The sequence below is a fragment of the Setaria italica genome, chromosome III, assembly GCF_000263155.2.
Source record: "Setaria italica strain Yugu1 chromosome III, Setaria_italica_v2.0, whole genome shotgun sequence".
Lineage (NCBI taxonomy): Eukaryota > Viridiplantae > Streptophyta > Magnoliopsida > Poales > Poaceae > Setaria > Setaria italica.
This window is the reverse complement of record NC_028452.1, coordinates 45242250-45260894: the sequence shown is the minus strand read 5'-3', so window position 1 is coordinate 45260894 and position 18645 is coordinate 45242250. Positions and strand designations below refer to the sequence as shown.

The following is an 18645-nucleotide window of genomic DNA, read 5'->3' as shown; positions in this document are numbered from 1 at the left end:
TTTCCGGATGAGACCTCGATTTGGACTCACTAACATGAATATGATTTTTCCACTCATATTATTCCATTATTCCAATCACCTGCTGTTCAAATTTGACTTAAATCAACAAATTACTCTAAATGAAATTAATTCATTAAATATAGCAAATAGGTCAATAAATAGTCCACCTTCTACCATGCAGTGCCAAATATCATACATGAGGAGTATAAAAAGTTTGGAGGCTGGAGGAGGGAAAAAATATTTCAGTTTTGCCGAGTATGTCAAAAAACACTCGGCAAACATCAATGTTTGCCGAGTGTCCCATCAAAACACTCGGCAAACATCAATGTTTGCCGAGTGTGGCACCTAACACTCGGCACACCTTGAGCTTTGCCGAGTGTCAACGGGGGACACTCGGCAAACAGCTAACGTCCGTCACCTCCCCTACCGGACGCCGCACGTGCTGCTCACGTGCTTAAGGATTTGCCGAGTGTATTTTATTTACCGAGTGTCCCCGTGAGTTTGCCGAGTATTTTTTTTTTGGCACTCGGCAAACCTTATTTTCGCCGAGTGTAATATTTTTGCCGAGTGTTGTTAGGGATACACTCGGCAAACACGACCTTCGCCGAGTGCCCGCAATAATACACTCGGCAAACACATTACACTCGGCAACTTTAGTGTTTCCGGTAGTGTATGACAACTGAGCTATGGTCAGTTCGCTTTAGTATGTTGTTAAGTTCATATAGTTTATACAATATTAATTGATCCTATGATGGTGCATTTATTACGTTGTTATGATAATTATAATTAGGTCCGCATTCCATTTATGTTTGTTATCTAGCTTAAAAAATATGGATGTCGGGTGGTATCTTCTGTAGATCCATATCACTATTTAAAAAATATGGATGTTGGGTGGTATCTAAGATTGGACTAGTTGATCTTGAGATTGTTGACTAATTCACTAGGGACAGTGTCTTGCTATCGAGGGACAAGTCACCTACCATTAAACAAATAGTCACCTACCACTAAATAAATACTCCCTCTGTATCCAAATCTTTGTGTTGACTTTTCTCATAATGTTTGACCATTCGTCTTATTCAAAAATTTATTATAAATATATGAAAAGATGAGTAAATATATATATATATAATAAGTCACAAACAAATAAAATGATACTTATATTATATAATTTTTTGGAATAAGATGAATAGTCAGATGCCGTGACCAAAAGTCAGCATTGATAAATTATTCGATATGGAGGTGGTACTGTACTAAGGATGTCATGCTACTATGTTGGAATAAATCTAAGAAAATATGAGAACACATGCGTTTGGGGCTCAAACCTAGATACAAATCAATGACCATAGATTCCACTACGAAGAAACTCATGTTTACTTTGCTAACAATTTTGTATTTAGAAGAACTAGATTTACTATGCTAACAATTTTGTATTTAGAAGAACTAGATTTTACTTGTCGTTTGGATACAATAATATAGCCTATCTGCGTTCTGCAACTATCATTATCAATCTGCTAGATGCAAGCCGTATAACAGCAAAAGAAAGTATAGATATTGACGCATTCAAGGATGGCGTCTATTTTGGACCGGAGGGAGAGGGTACACATTGCAAACATTTGTATATATATAAATGTCTATGTGGAGGCTTGAGCTATATGCATGTGCAGTACAAGCCCAAAGAGCACCCATCTTGAGAGACACAGATCTCCAACACACTCCACAGTAACTATAGCCTCATAGAGCAACGCCTTTCACATTACACATACACCTGTCTCACTGTTGCCATGCCAACATCGCGAGAAGGACACGAACCCGACCACCACCCCACCACCACCATCCTACACCGCGGCGGTGGCGCCGGGGACGCCTCCGCCGGCGACAGCGGCGCGCCGCCGACGAGGCAGGTGTGGGTGCCCGGCCCGGTCATCGTCGGCGCCGGCCCGTCGGGGCTCGCCACGGCGGCGTGCCTCAAGGCCCGCGGCGTGCCGTCGCTGGTGCTGGAGAAGGACCCCTGCGTGGCGGCGTCGTGGCGCCACCGCACGTACGAGCGGCTCCGGCTCCACCTGCCCCGGTGCTTCTGCGAGCTCCCGCTCGCGCCGTTCCCGCCGGGCACGCCGCCGTACCCGACGCGGGACCAGTTCGTCGCCTACCTCGACGGCTACGCGCGGGCCTTCGGCATCGAGCCCCGCCTCGGCGCGCGCGTCCGCAGCGCCGCCTACGACGCCGCCATCGGGTTCTGGAGGGTCACCGTCGACGAGGACGACGCGGAGGGCGGCGGCGCCGCGGCCACTACCACGGAGTTTGTGTCGCGGTGGCTCGTCGTGGCCACCGGCGAGAATGCGGAGCCGGCGTGGCCGGAGGGCGTGGAGGGGATGGACGGGTACCGCGGCGTGGCCATGCACACGAGCAGCTACAAGAAGGGGGATGAGTTCAGGGGCAAGAATGTGCTCGTCGTCGGCTGCGGCAACTCCGGCATGGAGGTCAGCCTCGACCTCTGCAACAATGGTGCCCGGGCCTCCATGGTTGTCAGGGACAAGGTAAAGTTTGCAGTCTACGTAAGCGCTACTAACATAATGTATTTACAAATTTACCTGACGTCATATATTTTCTAGTTTCAAATTAATTAAAACGTTATTAATTAGGATGGTATTGATTTAAATTAGATAAAAACCTTATGTATAAATTTATTTATTTATTTATAATTCTATAAGCTTGAACCAAATGCTGCAATACAAATTATAATGTTATATATAGAGAGAGACGGTTCCCATGTCCAAAGCAATATAATTCTGTGAACTGGGTTCTTTGAGTGGTCAATTCTGTGTAGTGCCACATAGGTTTCCTTCCCTTTTGCCCCCTCTTATATAGGCTGTGTTGTCACTTTCACAGGAAAAAAATATGGTAATATATAAATATGTACATTATTATTGAAATTCAAATAGGAACTAATACTAATACTTTGAATTATTAGTTGTACAGATGCATAAAGAATTCTTAATATTATCCCTTGCAATTTATTATCTTCAACATGATCGGCGTTCTAAATCATACATTGCAGTATTTGTGACTTGTTAGAACATACAGAAATTTGTTGAGGAAGCTTTCTTATCCTGAAATATCAATCTTGTGAAGCATATGTTGTGCTACTTGTAACATGCTGTTTCATAGAAATGTATACTGATGTGGTGCTATAGGGACCCATAAGTCTCCCTTTCCTTATCTTGTATATACCTGCCTGAGAGACAGGGAAAATAACAAGAAAAGTGACAGGGCAAAAATGGACCAGAACTACAGAACTCTCGAGAACTGCTTTTCTCTTTGAACATGTGGCATTGTGTTCTTTTATCCTAAAAGGAAATAAAATTAAATAGAATTCGTAATGTTGGACATGGTAGAGTCCCCTAACTATAAAATGGCAGGAGAAATATGTCAGCTGTAGCAGTTCAAATGAAATATCTAGCTAAAAGAACTCTTCTCAATACTCTCCAGTACAAAATGTATAAAGTTTTCAGTTTGCAAATGGATGTTATTCGAGTTTTGGAAGCAAGATTTTTAGACAATAAACTCTACTAGCTAGGTTCCTAAAAAAAACAACTCTATTAGCTACTTGATTTCTTACTTGGGAGTTAGTATTCAATTAGCAGGAGCAATCTATACCAATACATAGTCCATAGTTTTGCTGGATTTAAGGTCACCTAGAATGGGCAAGAGCCAAAGTGTCAATTGCGTACCTTGTCACCTTGTGCTGCGTACATGATGCAAAAACTAGGGCAGACTAGAGGGAGTCATTACAGAGGAAAAAACTAGTTTTTAGAATATTTATATTCTAAAGGTTAGGCATGCATTATTCTTTTAATTAGAATATAAATATTGAGAGTAAACTAGTTTTTAGAATAATGCCCTAGTTTTTAGAATAATGCATGCATCTAAAAACTAGTTTTTAGAATATAAACATTAAAACATGCCCTAGTTTTCTTATAATTTTCATTAATTAAATTATTGTTGTAGAGTAAACATTAAAAAAACTCCTATGTATACTTGAATGCGAATAGTAAATATTGAGAGATTAGTTGACTGATTCTATATTGTATGTGCTTATATGATGTTCCTTTTTCTTTTTCAGCTTCATGTTTTGCCGAGGGAGATACTAGGCATTTCGACATTTGGACTTTCGGTGTTCCTTCTCAGGTGGCTCCCCATAAAACGGGTTGATTCTTTGCTGCTCTTCTTCTCTAGATTGATCCTTGGAGACACTGAAAAATATGGTCTCCCACGACCAAAGATCGGGCCATTTCAAGTCAAGAGTTCAACTGGGAAAACACCGGTACTCGACATCGGAGCTTTGAGAAAGATAAAATGCGGAGAAATAAAGGTATGTGACCCAAATACTTCCCAAAAACTATATACTGTAGTTGCAAGAACCATGGAGTTACTGTAGGAATGATGCACTCTAAAATGTAAATGCATGGGGCCTCAATGTACTACGAGGAATAAAAGCTGCACAGATCTCGAAAAAACACACAAAAGAGTCCTAGGCTGATATCGGTTGTCAGTACGTGTGTACTCAATGATACACAACTAATGTATCTAGAGAGAGATTCTGCAGGTGGTCCCAGCAATCAACCGGTTCACAGGGAATAATGGTGTTGAGTTCACAGACGGCCACAGAGAGGACTTTGATGCCGTCATCTTCGCCACCGGGTACAAAAGCAACGTGCCTTCATGGCTCAAGGTACATTCGTACCTACACATTCAATGAGCTTGCATAATCTTGGAAAGAACATGAATGGCCTTTTTGATAGTGGTATATATGTCAATCATTATAGTTACACATCTAGTCACATGGAAATTAATTGTTTTGCCGTAATTCATTCAGGAGGATGTGGAAATTTACAATCTACTCCATCCGTCTCAAATTATAGGTCATTTTAGTTTTTCTACGTACAAAACTTTTGCTTTGCACCTAGACAGGTATACCTCATGTCTACATACATAGAAAAACTATGTATCTAGAAAAACTAAAATGGCCTACAATTTGAAATGGATGGAGTATTTGGCAAAGCCTCGGGTTTATTTACTGGTTTTATGCTTGTCTTTTAGGCTTCAATTGCTGAATCAAACCTTAGATACAAGTAGATACATATATCCTTAAATAGATTCGTATGGGAGCAATGCATGCTTGTGTGTGTGTGTATCAGGTTAATTAAATGTGCGTGTGCATATTTAGTCCTTGTCCAATTAAGCGAGGTTCTAGATAGCAAGGCATGGGCAATGACAATGATGCTTAAAGGAGCGCGATATCCCTCCGACGGTGACTCAAAATTAAATTTGATCACCAAGAAATTGACAATCAAGGACAGTGTTGATTGATCCGTGGGCATTAATTTGTGCAAGCCTAATTTGGGGAGAGAGGAAGTAATCAGTTTAGGCAGAGATCGAAAGGAACGGACACAGAGTTGTAGACCATATATGTGCTTGTTTTATATTATGGTCCTTGATTGGTATGATAGCTACTGGTTTTTTTGTACTTGATTTCCTTTGTATATATCTTCTTGCCTGCATACAGAGTTGCATCATCGCGTGCGAGTATGTAAACAAATATGGACAATTGGACATTCATACGTACAACTGTTGATGTCACGTCAGCACGTCAAAGCTTTCAACGCGTGCAAACTAGCTAGACCAAATTAAGGATGCAGAGTGCACTGGCGGCTTGATCTTAGCTAGCTAGCATATGGTAGTAGCTTTCATGCGTGCGCATATTTTTTGTTTTTATTTCTGTGTATTTGTGCTTGTGTTTGCTTGTATTGTTGTTGGTGTGTATGATACTGCTGGTCAAATAGTGTAGCCCTACCAACATGGGCATCTGGGCCATATAACAGTGACCAGAGTGCGAAAAAAGAGGGATGAAAAGGACAGTTTTATAAAAAATAATTAAGTTATAATTAAATAATTATTAATACACACTAATGATCGAGCCATATTTGCGTCATTTACCACGCCTACCCACAAAATTGCTCTTCAAATGAAAACATGATATTGGGCAAAGGAAAATTTGTAATGTACACAAACCCAGATTTACTTTTTCACATACAAATATTTTCTTAAGGCAACAGTATCCATTTCTAGAGCTAAAATAAAAAAAAAATCCAAAGAGCTAACTGCCTGGAGTTGTCATCAAATTTGGCTTGGCTTTCATGTTTTTTTCATTCGAGCGCATATTAACTAACCAAACAACCCCTTCCAAGTTCCAACAAACCTCTGATAAAAGTTGTAAATGCCAACATTATTTAAGCAATCAACTTAAGTAGCTTGCATATGCACCTATATATTGATAGCATGCCCATTTGCACCTCTCGGCCACTATCAAGTGGGGAAGGAAGCTGCATCCCTGTGGGTTGGGAAAGAGAGGTTGCCAGAAACCCCATGCATGGGGTGAGAGTTGGGTGATCGATGCACATGCAAGAAGGCTGGCCCATAATGATTTTGTGGTGAGAGGCGAGGTCCATCTGGTCATCATCATGTGCTGCCCACTCTACCTTTTGTAGGGTGGCCCATCTAGATGGCTTGGATTTGTTTGATGGATCCCATCTGTCTAACCAGATTTGATATGAAGGTCTCTTGCAAGTGTGCTTGGCATGCTTTCAGAAAGTTAATCAGTCAATTAATTTGCAGTTGAGCAGATGGTTGAGATTTGAGCATTTAATAAATGTGAAAAATGTTTGTAGAGTTTTCATTCCTTTTCAGAGAAGATTTCTGAAGGCTAGTTCGTTGGCCCACCATTTTATTTTTGTTCCATTTGCAGCTGATGAATCAGTGTTTAGGAAGACCATCAACATATGCATTTATAGTAGCTAGCTAGTTTGATCTCTTCGCATATTTGCATTTTTTTTTGCTGAAGGATCCGGCATAAACATATATCATTCATCGATCCATATGCACAGTTTCAACTCAAAGATAATCTCTACCTGCATATAGGAGGAGGAGTTCTTCAGTCATGCTGATGGGTTCCCAAGGAAGCCATTCCCACACAGCTGGAGGGGAAAGAATGGCCTCTACGCCGCCGGCTTCACCAGGAAGGGCCTCATGGGCACCTCCTACGACGCCGTCAGAATCGCCGGCGACATTGCGGACCAGTGGACCGAGGCCTTTGCGAGCCCCACTGCCGCTCACAGAAGCAGTGACCACGGTGCTTGAGGCGCACATCATTATGGGCGCCGTGCGCCGCTGCTCTCCTCGATAGATGCTTCGGATGTTACAAATTTTCAGCTGTTTGTTTTCATTTTGCTTCTATGAGACGACTGGAGGTACTGTGTGTGTATATATACGTGTGATAAACTCTTTATGTAACTGTAACCGTATAGCAGTGAAATATAAGGTGTGTAGCTACAGTGTTCCTAAATTTCCTTTGTCTTATTTTTTCCCCCATTTTCTTGTCGAGATTCTTTTTCTAGGCAAAGTTCTTGACAAGATAGATTCTAACGTGCGTGGTATTGATGGTGGGCTGAATGGGCCTTTACAAGGCTGAATGTTTACGTGGACTGCATATATTATGACGCTCTTGTTTGTTGTTCTGGTCGTTTTAGTCTTCGCAGCAGCATCTAAATATATGTCATCATAGACCTTCTAGATATTTTTTCTCTCTTTTCTTTCTTTTCATGCCATTGCTAAATAAATGCTACGACAATTCTGAAACTTCCAAGAAAGAAATATACAAGGAGGGAGAGCCAATTAATAGTTAAATTATTAGTTAAAAATTGTATGCGTGTGCGCGGTGCGCCTTACAAATAAAAACGGAGGGAGTAGGTATATGTAATTCTTGCATTGTCTTAATTTGTCTCTGTTTCTCCTGTTGCTGTCATTAAAGGTTCAAATTAATTATTTGCATGAAACCAAATTAAACATGCATGCCACACCTACATGGCTGCTAATTTTTTTTTTACCACCAGCACTTCCAAATTAAATCTGGCAAGATGTAATGCGCAGAGACGGGAGGGGTATTTTTGACAATCCATCGCTCAGGATCGAATTCACATAAAATCGGATTCGGATATCTTTACCACATTTTTACTAGAATACGAATACAAATTTGGATATTCTCTAATTTGAATACAAAACAGATAGTGTGAATTTGGATTTGCATTCGGATATCTACTTGATGTGGGTGATAACAATAACTACGTATCTATTCACTTTATCAATAGTTTTGTAAGTACGAACTCATCATAAAATGTACGTACCAGTTGGGATATCAGAAATACTCTGTTTAATTCTACCACATATAACAAGATCACTCGTGCAAAATATTTTTATAAAAATATTTCAATAAATAAACATCAAGAAGTAAATAAACCTATATAAAAAATACTTATAGAAGCATATAAAATATTTAAAATCAATCAATTAAATTATTTGAAAGTAATTAACATCACTAAATATATCAGTTCAATATAAATAAAAGTAATATATTTATAGGATGGTTTAAAGATTGTTTATTCTACATGAATGCGGATAATATCAAATATTCTATCCATTTCGACGTTTTTCACAGTAGAACAAAGGAAGACAAACACGTCTTAATATTGTACTCACCACTACCACGATGATATGTACAAACACCCCCTTTAAAGCTCAGACGTAGACGGTCGATATGTAATAGCGACTACCTGTACAGTACGATTAGTGGCCTAGCTTATGAACTCCCTCTTCTAGACTTGTAAACATTGGCGTAACAGTCTTCTAGACTTGTAAACATTGGCGTAACAGCACCATGCCTATACACACAGTGCTACATTAATTTCATAAAAGCTGATTGTTTAAGGCTAGTCTCAATACGCTGGTTTCATGCATAATTAATTAATTACCTGCCATGTAGGCAAATTACTGAGATGGCACTGCATTTACGAGGGGAAGGGAGAGAAAGATCTCGTTTCATTGTGATGAAACGAGTTGTACCCAGTTTCCAACACCTTGAAATAGGCCGACAGCGCATTGAAAGCCTCCGGTTTCATCGTGGGTAGTGCAAGGACAACATAATCCAGAAATTTAATGGTATGGCTAGCTTTGAAAACAGTGGAATGAAACCATGCATTGTTTACTGTTTCATTCTACATAGGGTGATGTGGTATTTTTGGAAACTGCGAAGTGAAACTCGGCATTGAGAATACTTGTTGAGATGAGTGAAGAATGCGCTATAAATTATTATTAGAGGAACATTAAGGGGTGTTAGATTAAAATCATTGACTTGTCGGAGCACGTTAGATCAACGTGCAAGGGTGATTATTCTCGATGATGATCGATGGGTAGTCCTTCTTTTTTTATTTTGAAAGGAACATGTACTTCCCCTAAAATTAGATGCGCAGGCTTCCATGGGAGAAAACAACCTAAGTGCTGGGGTGGTGTGCATCAAATCGAAGCGGGTCGCTTTAGTTATATAGAACAGCTTGTTTAGTTAGCTGGCAGGATATTCAACGCTTGGTTGAACTAAACAAAGGGAGCACACGAGTGAAGCATGTGTGTTTACTTTAACTAGGCGAAGCTCCACGGACTCCCGCTGCAGTAGTGGCTATTCCAGCTCTCGATCATGGTCGATGTTCATGCTTCCTCGATCCGGAGAAAAAACATAAGTTCGACGTGCCGGGATGGTTTACATCAAATCGAAGCGAATCTCCTTATAAAACCTTGTTTAATTAGCTGGCTTCGCGCTTCGCTGGATGTATATTCAACGCATATAAATAGTACTAATGAATTAAACAAAGGGAGTACTAATGTATGTTTTTTCCTTCCGTTATCTATTTTTGCCTTTTTTTAATGAACCAGCGGTGATAATGACTATCTGCTGGTTTAAAACATGAACAGACGGTCATAGTCATTTGAAATTGTTTCGATACCCAAATATTTGATATAAGGACTCACACTTATCAAACCATCTCAAATGAAAATAGTACGCGTTGCACTCTTTGGATGGCTGATGGATGTGTTGGGGTGCTCGAGTAAAAAAGAATTTTTTTTGCTTCCGGTTATCAATTTTGTATATATTTTTTTAAAAAATAAATGGTGGTGATGATGGAACACAAACAACCAAGCATGAAGAAAAAGCTGAATTATTATGGAAATCGTTCAAAGACAGAATGGGTAGATCAGAATACACCCACATGTACCTGGATTTACAACAGCTACTACAAAGAGAGACGGATTTACAGAGTCTAGAGGACCCATTCTCAAAAGAAGAAATTGATAATGTAATAGCACAGCTGCCAAATGATAAGTCACCAGGGCCGGATGGTTTTAATGGAGAGTTTCTTAAAAAAACATGGAATATTATCGGTCAGGACTTCTATAAATTAGTACAATGCTTCTTTCATGGGGACTTATGTTTACAGAGTATCAACTCCTCCTTCGTTGCTTTACTTCCGAAAAAGGAAGCCCCCTATATGTTGGAGACTTTAGACCAATATCCTTGCTTAACTCCACCATTAAATTAATAACAAAACTCCTAGCACAGAGACTGCAACAGGTCATAAGGTCTCTTATTCATAAAAATCAATATGGATTCATCAAAACAAGGACTATCCAAGATTGCCTAGCATGGGCCTTTGAATTCTTGCATATATGCAAAAAGTCGAAGAAACAAATAGTGGTACTCAAGCTGGACTTTGAAAAAGCCTTTGACAAGATTGAGCACAAAGCCATCCTAGAAATCTTAAAGCACAAAGGATTTGGCACCAGATGGGTTCAGTGGATCCAACAAATTCTTTGTTCTGGGACATCATCAGTACTTTTGAATGGAGTGCCAGGGAAATTTTTTCACTGCAAAAGAGGAGTCAGGCAGGGAGATCCCCTATCACCTCTACTCTTTGTACTCACAGCAGACTTATTACAGTCTATTCTTAATCATGAGAAAGAGTTAGGGAACCTGAAGCTACCTATCGAGGAAGGGGCAGGAACGAATTTCCCAATAGTCCAATATGCTGATGATACTCTTCTCTTCATGGAAGCCTGTCCTAGTCAGTTAAGGGTTCTGAAAGAAGCCTTACACATCTTTTCTCTGTCAACCGGTCTCAAAGTTAATTACGCTAAGTCAGTGATGATGCCTATCAATATTTTAGAGGCAAGACTTCAATCCCTGGCACAAGCCTTTGAATGTCAGCAAGGATCTCTTCCATTCACCTATCTTGGTCTGCCACTTGGGTTAGTAAAACCAAAGATCAAACATTTCATGCCACTCATTCAAAGAATGGAAAAAAGGTTGAATTCGATGTCTATGTTTCTCAGTCAAGGAGGAAAACTTGAGATGGTTAACTCGGTCTTGTCCTCGTCTGCGGTATTCTTCTGTTCGACCATTAAAATACACAAGGGAGTCATATCACAGATAGACAAATTCAGAAAACATTGTCTTTGGAAGGGGTCCGACCCAAACTCTAGAAAACCATCAAAGGCAGCCTGGCATATGGTTTGGCACTCCAAGGAGAATGGAGGACTAGGTGTGATAAACATAGCTGCGCACAACGAAGCCATGTTATTGAAATTTCTACACAAATTCTACTCCAAAGAAGATACACCATGAGTGACGTTACTATGGAACAAATATTATCCAAATGGAAAGCTTCCAGGAGGGTAAGTTAGAGGCTCCTTTTGGTGGAAGGACATAATTAAACTACAAGACACGTACAAAGGAATTGCTTTAGTTACAATAGCAAATGGTTCAACTATGTTATTTTGGAAAGATATGTGGCAAGGAGCAATTCTAGCGCAACTCTTCCCAGAATTGCTATCTTTTGCAAAGGATACAAATGCAACTCTCAAGGCAGTCAAAGAAAAACAAAATTTCATAGAAAATTTCAACACTCCTTTATCAATAGAGGCACATACTCAGTTTATGACTTTGCAGCAATGGACTTCTGAAATTCACTTGGAAATACACAATGATACCTGGTCCTATATCTGGGGATCACCTTCATTTTCTACAAAGAGGGCTTATAAATCAATCATGGGTACTAGGAATGTACACCAAGCATTCAGATGGCTATGGAAATCAAAGTGTCAAAAGAAACACAAAATCTTCTTTTGGTTACTGCTCATGGACAGACTAAACACGAGAGATCTCCTAAGAAGAAGACAGATGGCCCTTGAGTCTTACCACTGCGAGCTTTGCATCAGGCACAAAAGAGAGACGGCATATCATTTATTTTTCCGCTGCAACTTTGCAAAGGCTTGTTGGAGAAGTATTGGGATTACATATGTGCACACAAGGCCGATCTTGAACATAATAAAGCAACTAAAAGGGAAATTGGGAATATCGTTTTTTATGGAGATTATAATCTTGATGACGTGGAGCATCTGGACAACAAGAAACAACTGGATGTTTAACAATATTGATCCTCTCAGCTTGTCTTGCAAACGAAAATTCGTCTCGGAACTTAAAGACCTCTCACTTAGGATCAAATCAAGACATCGACCTCGGCTCGAAGACTGGATTCAATCCCTTTAGGCTTTTCTTCTTTTTTGGTTGTACCTGTTCGGCTTCCCTTCTTCTCCCTTTTTTTTCCTCTTTCCCCTTTTATTTACCCTCTGTTATGCCTCTTCTTTGTCTTCCTTTTGTTGCAACTTTACCTATTGATATATATATTTAATCAGTAGGGGTTCTGAACCCCTCTTGTTCTTTCAAAAAAAAATGACTATCACTGCCGGTTTGAAACATGAACAGACGGTGATAGTCATTCTCACCATTGGTCCGAAACTAGTTGTAATGTACTGTATATATTATCGTCGTCGATCTTTCACCAACGATACCCAAAACCGACGGTGATGGAGATTTTAGGTTCGGCGGTGATAGAGTCTCCAGCTCTTGATGATGGTTGATGTTCATGCTTCCTCCATCGGGAGAAAAAAAAAAGATCGACGTGCTGGGATGGTTTACATCAAATCGAAGCGAATCTCCTTATAAAATCTTGTTTAATTAGCTTATCCGCAACATGATCCTGGATGCATATGAATAGTACTAATGAATTAAACAAAGGGAGCACGGGTGAAGCCTTAGTTGTTACTTTAATCAAGCAAATCATAAGCTCTACAAACTCCCGAGGCAACGAACGCCTATAAAAAAGCTTGCAGCATGCATCCCATCCCATCGCCGCACCCTAACATTCCACTCATTCATTTCACACCCCAAGATACCAAAATATCCAAGGAAACATGGCACCCTGCAGATTCTGCAAGCATCAGGGCGTGGCCGCAGGGGGTCTTGCCCTGCTGGCGGCGCTGGTCGTCGTTGGCCTTGCACTGCCAGGCCGCGCCGCCGCCCAGCGAGGCCAGGACGGTGACACGGACGTCGTGATCCCTGGCAGAGTCGAGGAGGCCTGTCGCCGAAGCGGCTTGCTAGGTCTGCTTTCCTGTGCATCGCGCCAAAAGAAAGATATTCAAGGTTGCTGCGGTGACCTGAGGTCCCAGGCCGGGACTGCAAGCGACTGCGCCTGTGGCGTTCTCCAGGTGATCGAGGATAGGGACATTGACATCAATTTTGTCTGCCAACAATTTCCCGAAGCTCCTCGTATTCAAGAACGTTGTCAAGCTAAGGCGGAGGAAAGAGAGGGCCAGCTGAGCAACCTGGACCCCTGAGAGAGGTTCTTCGAGCGCTTCGCCGGCGGCGACACGTCCATGATCACGCCGGAGGACGCGAGGGGCTGCCTCCAGGCGATCAAGACGTGCACGACCAGCTGCCAGAAGCAGTAGTAGTCGCCCACCGCATCCACCTCCCCGGGGGCGCCTCCACGCGTGCTTGCATGCATGCCTACGGATTTGGTTCATTCATTTCATTCCCAGCACTATTTCCATTGATTTCCCCATCTTTTTCCATTTCAAAACATCTGCTCAGCCCGGTTTGTGAGGTTCTTTGACAAATATACTTCATTTCCTTTAATTTCCTATATTTATTGTACTGTTTGTTTCTGCAAGTAATACTTATGTTTCGCGTGCACGCATGCTTGTGCTATTATTTGAGAGCTTGTATGTAATTCTGTAATGATGTCTCCACTGTTTGTTTCTGCAAGTATGAATAAGGCTGCCGCCTTGAACTTACTTATTTACTGTTTATCTTTTGTCTATATCCTTTGCTAGCATTCCGCTGTTTCTACGATCTTTTTATTTCACTCAACATTTACAAGCTCAGCTTACAGATTACATTATAGTGTTATGTTATACGAGTAATATATATAGATATAGTAATATTATAAGTTACCGTGCGAAATAAGCTATTTCGTCCCCGAGTTACCAGCCGCACCAGGCTCGCATCTCGCCTCCCGCCGGTTTTTATCTCACTCCGCCTCCCGTCGGTTTTTGTTCCCGATTTTTCTCTCCCGCCCGATGGTGGGTCGTCCGTTCAGTTCCCCCTTCCGTTCTCGCCGCCACTCGCCATCCGCACCCCGTCTCCGGCTTCCGCAGCCGCCGCCACCTGCCGGTGCTCGCCGCCACTCGCCATCCGCCCCCCCGTCTCCGGCTTCCGCCGCCGCCGCCGCCTGCCGGTGCTTGCTCGCTGCCTGCCCGAGCTGCTCGCCTGGGACGGACGCGGAGCGTGTCGGGAGCAGCACGTCGCTCGTGCACCGGCGGCGCCCCCATCAGAGCCTCGTCAACCTCCCTGATCCGCGGCGGCAGCGGCCCTTCGGAATGGCATAAACTGCAGCGGTGCCCTCTCCCGCACGGCGACAGGATGGAGAGTCTCGACTCTCGACACGGCTGCATCCAAACCAGGTGCAGGTAAACCGTTCGATGATATGCCGCTGAGGTAGCAGCAGTTGCACTAGTGCTCTTCATTGTCCAGAAATTAATTCTCTACAGATTTGGAGATAGCTGGTGCTTATTGTGCTGGACAAGCCATTCTAGCTGGCCAGCGCTGAGGGAGGTGGAGGCCATGAGGTCTGGGCGCACTGACCAGGCACAGGATGCATGCATTTTATGAATTTCACGATGGGAAAAATAAGTTCTTGATCTTTTGCCTGTGGTCTACAGGTATAATGCTTTGTTTTCCCCTGTTTTTTCTTGTAGCCGCTGTGTGGTCTGCTGGTCTGATTTTTTATGTGCACGTGTGCTCGCATGGTTTTTGTAATCATATATATGTCCATGTTCTATCATATGTACTTCCTGCTGCGTGTATATAATTCTTGCCATAATTGGTTCAAATCACAGTAGATATTTGTTTTGTGTCAGATGAATGGGGTTGCATATAAATTGCCATTTTTTTGCATCAAAATCAAAGCTTATGGATTCAATGTTTTTATGCAACAAGTGAACGGATCTATTTGTGTGAAAATCGGACAACCAATTTATTTATGTTTGACCAGTGATGGGAGATTTTTATGCCTTGTTTGCATGTGCAGCCCATGGTTAGGCCTGATGCTTGGGATTTCGGATTTGTGACTATGATTTATGAGTATGCATAGACACCAATGTTTTTGGAATAAATGTGGGATCTTGCTGTTTTTCTGTGATTTCGAGATGTTTCTATGCCATTAATTTTAATTGGATAAAAAATCTGTGAATTTCTATGATTTGTTACTGGAGTTTTAATCATTAATATGTGTGTGGATCGGGAATCCCATATGCGGGATAATGCAGGTTGTCTCTAACTCAATATTTCTTTGTAATCCAAATATATGCTCCACCCCCTAGTACCCATGGTGTGGTGGCGTCAAGCATGTAGCAACATTTGGTCTGGTGCCGCCGGCTGCCGAGCCACACGTGGAGGCAGAGGGCTAGGCAGCGTCATCACGGGGTGATTGTTTCGTCATGCTGGTTCATATCTTTCCGAGACACCCATCCATTAGGTGTTTTACAAATTGTGAATATGCTCATGATTCTCACTGGTTATTGTCATTGGTATATATAGAGATCCATTTACTTGACTACAATTTCAGCTCTAAGTTTCTATTGTGGAAATCGGTGTCAGCTTTATTTTTTAATTCCATGTAGCTAGTTTGCACTGTATAGCGTAGTGACAAATTCAGAAACCTATGTGATATCACACATACACTTTAAAATTGGTTCGTTGACAAGTGGAGTAGCTAATCCTCTCATGTTAATCTATACTGATTTGTTTAAGTTGAGATTTCAGCATGGTTGAAGGTCATTACTATTACTGAAATTAAAGTTGTATTATTAGTAAAGAAATTCTTCAGATGCTTTTATTCTTGCCAGTGATTTTGCTGGATATATTAATTCAATTTCCAGTTCTGATTTTTACCCCTGCGTGCAGATCTATGACCTTTGGAGAAGAGGACCTATTTCCTCATGTTGATTAGGAGCATGGCAGAGATGTGCTAGCATCCATGCCACGCACTGCTGCTGTGACAGTTGAGAGCACGGTGCCCTGTAAACTGGCAAAGGATTATATATTTTCTATCTACATGGTTTGAACCTATAGTATGTTCCTAGTGGGCGTGTGACTGCTGCTGAATCCTTGTCTAGCAAGTATGCTTTCTTCTGAACTGCCATGATCTGCCTGCAGCTCCAGTATTGCATCAGAGTATGCTTGACTTTTGTTTGCACTATGGAAGACATTCCAATATGCAGACAGATGATGAAGGCTCAAATACCTGGAGGGAAGAGTAGAAAAGTTCATGTTAGCTTGATGTTTCATGTCTTTCTTTGAAATCCGTTTGTTTGCATGTAATGTGGTTCTTCCTAACCCTTATTCATGCAATGCAAAGAAATCGTCTGCTTTTCTGATGTAGGAGAAGGCCACTGTATGCATGTAGTTTCTTTGCTTCAGTTATATGCCAATCATTAGCTAGATTGTAGATTGAAGATCTGTAAATTGGTTCCTGCATTCTCAGTTCTATAAAGATTTTGTGTTTGTGGGATTCTGACCTTGCAACAGTGAGAACTCTGTGACCCATGGTCATGTTCTTTTTTTAGGAAAGAACCAAATGCTTATTATTCCTCATGGCAGTCTATCCAGTATTCCAGTGCAGTGATTGCATATGCAAGACCTACTGGTTCTTTTCCCTCCTTGTAATGATCACTTGGTGCTATAATTGTCGTACAATGGTAATACTTTCGTTTGGTAGCGTGATGCTACTACATTGAATCGAGGTTCCTATGTGCACATGCATCATTATCTGTGATCAAGAATTTAAAGAATGCATCCACGTGTTATTACTTCAGGATAAAAATTACTTCTATCACACTAGATTGACACAAATAATTTGCATCAACGTGTCATTACTTGCCACCGGAAAAAAAAATATGAACTGCATCCCATTATCTATTTTTGATGAGCGCACACATCATTATTGTGACCAGAAAATTAACTTGATGCAAATGCGTAGATTTCAAGTGTTTTGTCTTAACACACAGGACTAGGAAAAAATTATTTGTTATAAATAGAAGAATGAATTTGGATAATAAAGACTCAGATTTTCATTGGCATGTTGTCTTGTCGTTGAACCATAAATTACTCATTTGTGAGTAGAAAACTTTTATTCACCACAACGCGAAGAAGTTGGCACGATGTTTCCTGTTGACCACCGCATGAAGCCTATGCTTTCTGCATGTCTCATTACGTCCTGATTTTTTTCGCTGAGAAAAAAATTGCCAGCGCCTGCTCTGATCCAAAACCGTTTGCGCACGCGAGGAAAAAGGAAAACTGGAGTGGGTTCGCCGCTCGTTCTGGCGTGGGACGGGGAGTGGGTTCGGGTAGGGAATAAGCTATTCGGTATCCAGGGTACGGAACAGCGGAGGTCTGTATATATATTTAATATTAAAGTAAGTAAAGGTTCTGCTCAAATTTTTCGTACATCAACAGTAGAATCGGATAAAAATCGGAGAAAACCGGCGCACAGGGTGAAAACCGAATAAAAACCGCCACTTCTGCCCCTTTAACCGTCTGAAAAAACACGGGTTCCTCCGCCACTGTCGCCGTGAGCTCAGGCTCTGCCGCTGCTCCCACTTCGCCAAGTCGCAGCTCCGCAAACTCCACGCTGCGGTGTCCGAGCCTGGAGCTCCGCCGCCACCTGGAGCCTCGCCCCTTCCCGAACCTCCGTCGGTGCCGCTCGATACCCGCCGCCCCCACCCGGACCTCCGCCTGGAGCTTGGGCTCCCCGTCATCGTCTAGAACTTCCGCTCTCGTGTGAACCGGCGCCAGGTGAAAATCAGAGGAAAAACCAGACAACTAAAATCCCTAAAAAATAGGAGGGTGGGAAGGGTTCGAACCCACAATGGCTGCCCAACAGTCGGAATAAAGTTGGTTTGTGTTAAAGGAATACATTTGAATTTATTTGACGGTGAACATCAGGATTAAAACGGTTCATCCTACTTGTCATATATTGAAACAAATATGATCATGTTTCGTTTATTATCATGGGATATCTATAAAGTTCTTGACTTGCAAAGAAGCGTACGTGCATCCACACATAATGTTGTTTATTTTAAATTCTAGCTATTTGTTCAATTACCAAACATTAGGGATCATTAATGACTTGAAAAGAATAAATCAAGATGGGGAGTACAATACATGCTGGACTAGAAAAAGTTACACATAGTGACAGTAACGTCGGACGCTAAGCAACGTTGTTGTAGGCTGGCCATATGCTACTTGCATGAGACACAAGTCCACACTAATGCATGTTCACTACGCTCAGCCAACAACGATCTTTA

The 18645-nt window shown here is 41.7% G+C and overlaps 1 protein-coding gene across 1 annotated transcript; it reads left to right on the top strand.

Annotated features, from left to right (window-relative positions):
- Positions 1 to 1677: 1677 nt before the first annotated feature.
- On the top strand, positions 1678 to 7399 carry LOC101755399 (probable indole-3-pyruvate monooxygenase YUCCA9). Its single transcript, XM_022825015.1, has 4 exons — positions 1678 to 2534; positions 4121 to 4369; positions 4604 to 4729; positions 6976 to 7399. The coding sequence occupies exons 1-4, from the start codon at positions 1782 to 1784 to the stop codon at positions 7192 to 7194; spliced, it is 1347 nt and encodes a 448-aa protein (XP_022680750.1). The 5' UTR covers positions 1678 to 1781; the 3' UTR covers positions 7195 to 7399.
- Positions 7400 to 18645: the final 11246 nt, after the last annotated feature.

What these genes read in the sequence shown, in the direction of transcription:
- LOC101755399 (XM_022825015.1), top strand. Translation starts at nt 1,782, where the DNA reads ATGCCAACATCGCGAGAAGGACACGAACCCGACCACCACCCCACCACC. An exon ending in TAAAATGCGGAGAAATAAAG is followed by an intron (nt 4,370 to 4,603) that starts GTATGTGACCCA and finishes GAGATTCTGCAG; the next exon opens with GTGGTCCCAGCAATCAACCG. An exon ending in ACGTGCCTTCATGGCTCAAG is followed by an intron (nt 4,730 to 6,975) that starts GTACATTCGTAC and finishes ACCTGCATATAG; the next exon opens with GAGGAGGAGTTCTTCAGTCA.